The 1,345-nt window shown below is 56.6% G+C and overlaps 1 protein-coding gene across 1 annotated transcript; it reads left to right on the forward strand.

Annotated features, from left to right (window-relative positions):
* Nucleotides 1-19: 19 nt before the first annotated feature.
* Nucleotides 20-1,120, forward strand: LAESUDRAFT_765618 (uncharacterized protein; the record flags this gene model as incomplete). Its single annotated transcript, XM_040913742.1, has 1 exon — nt 20-1,120. The coding sequence occupies one exon, from the start codon at nt 20-22 to the stop codon at nt 1,118-1,120; it is 1,101 nt and encodes a 366-aa protein (XP_040757113.1).
* Nucleotides 1,121-1,345: the final 225 nt, after the last annotated feature.

The raw sequence follows: 1,345 nt of genomic DNA on the forward strand, positions 1-1,345 counted from the left end.
CCAGCTCACGCTGAAGGAGATGGGCATCGCGAGCGTCGGGGACAGACTTCGCATCCTGAATGCAGTCAAGACCCTTCGACAGCGCTGCTCATCCGTCAACGTGGCCCTCACGTCAATCATGAACTACCCCAGGGTCCCAGACCATGCGCGTACGTCGAGCATGAATGATGACATCAATAGCGCCCGTGCGCATTCGCGTCGTCTCGAGAGCGGTCGCCCTGCACCTCTGCATCTGGCGCCTGCAGGAGGTTCTTCGGATCTGCCTCGCATCATTCGCGATGGACAAGACGCATCCCGGCACCAAAACGGTGTCCGGCTACTGCCTCAGCCTGGAAGCTCTTCCTCGCATTCTACGCCGACGACCGCACATAGCGTCCGGCCGAACCTCCCGCCTCTCCCTCCCCCTCCCCGTGGCCAACCTCCACTTCCACCCAACCCTCGTACACCTCATACGCTCCTGCCGAGTGGGCTCTCTGGCAGGCGTACACCTGTGCAAGCCGAAGCATCACCCTACTACCCCCAGCCTCCGCATGGGTCCAACTTTCTTACCCCAACCACACAGTCCCAGACGCGTGGCCCGAATCGATCACATTCTCCTCTGCCATTCCCTACCATCCAGTCAGGACGAAGCACACCGCCAAATGCAAATCCTGCCCACAACAGAAGCGGATCCTATCCTGCGCAGCCAAATCCGCATATCAAACTGCCACCACGTCCTTCAACTGGTAAAAATCCCTATGCGCAGAGTTCACAGCAGAATCTTCTCTCACCCATCGAGGAATCATCCAAGTCCCAACGCGATGTGATGCCTCTGACCCCGTCTTTGCAACCCGCAGGTGCCTCAGTTCGGAATAGTCCCGCTTCAAACACCCGGCCTACCACACCTTCGTCACATACACCCTCACTCGATGACCTTAAGCGGAAGCTGGTCAAATTCACGCTTCCAGGCGAAGGCAAGTCGGTCACAATCAATGTCACTGATTGTGATGGTGGAGTCGAAGTGTTAGTGAGAGCATTGAAGAAGTTCAACAAACTCGCGTTACGAGGCGACTCAAAAGGTGCAGAGCATGTTGAGATGGAAGATGGCGGTCTTAGTGTCGATGGTTGGGTGTCTACCTGAATGGGCAAGACGGTGCCCCAGGTGAGTTGCTTTATGTAGCCTATGACGCGCATATAGTGACCCCCAACATTATAGTATCCCCTCTTACTGAAGCCCAACTCCTCTCCATCTGCCATGCTCCGCCGGACGGTCCTTCACGCGAGAATGGGCTCACACTTCGTAAGATTGACAGGACAAGGCGTTCCCCAGAGCGTACTCCAAGCCCGGGCAGCTTCATAAACCAAG

This window comes from Laetiporus sulphureus (genome assembly GCF_001632365.1).
Source record: "Laetiporus sulphureus 93-53 unplaced genomic scaffold LAESUscaffold_363, whole genome shotgun sequence".
NCBI classification, from domain to species: domain Eukaryota; kingdom Fungi; phylum Basidiomycota; class Agaricomycetes; order Polyporales; family Laetiporaceae; genus Laetiporus; species Laetiporus sulphureus.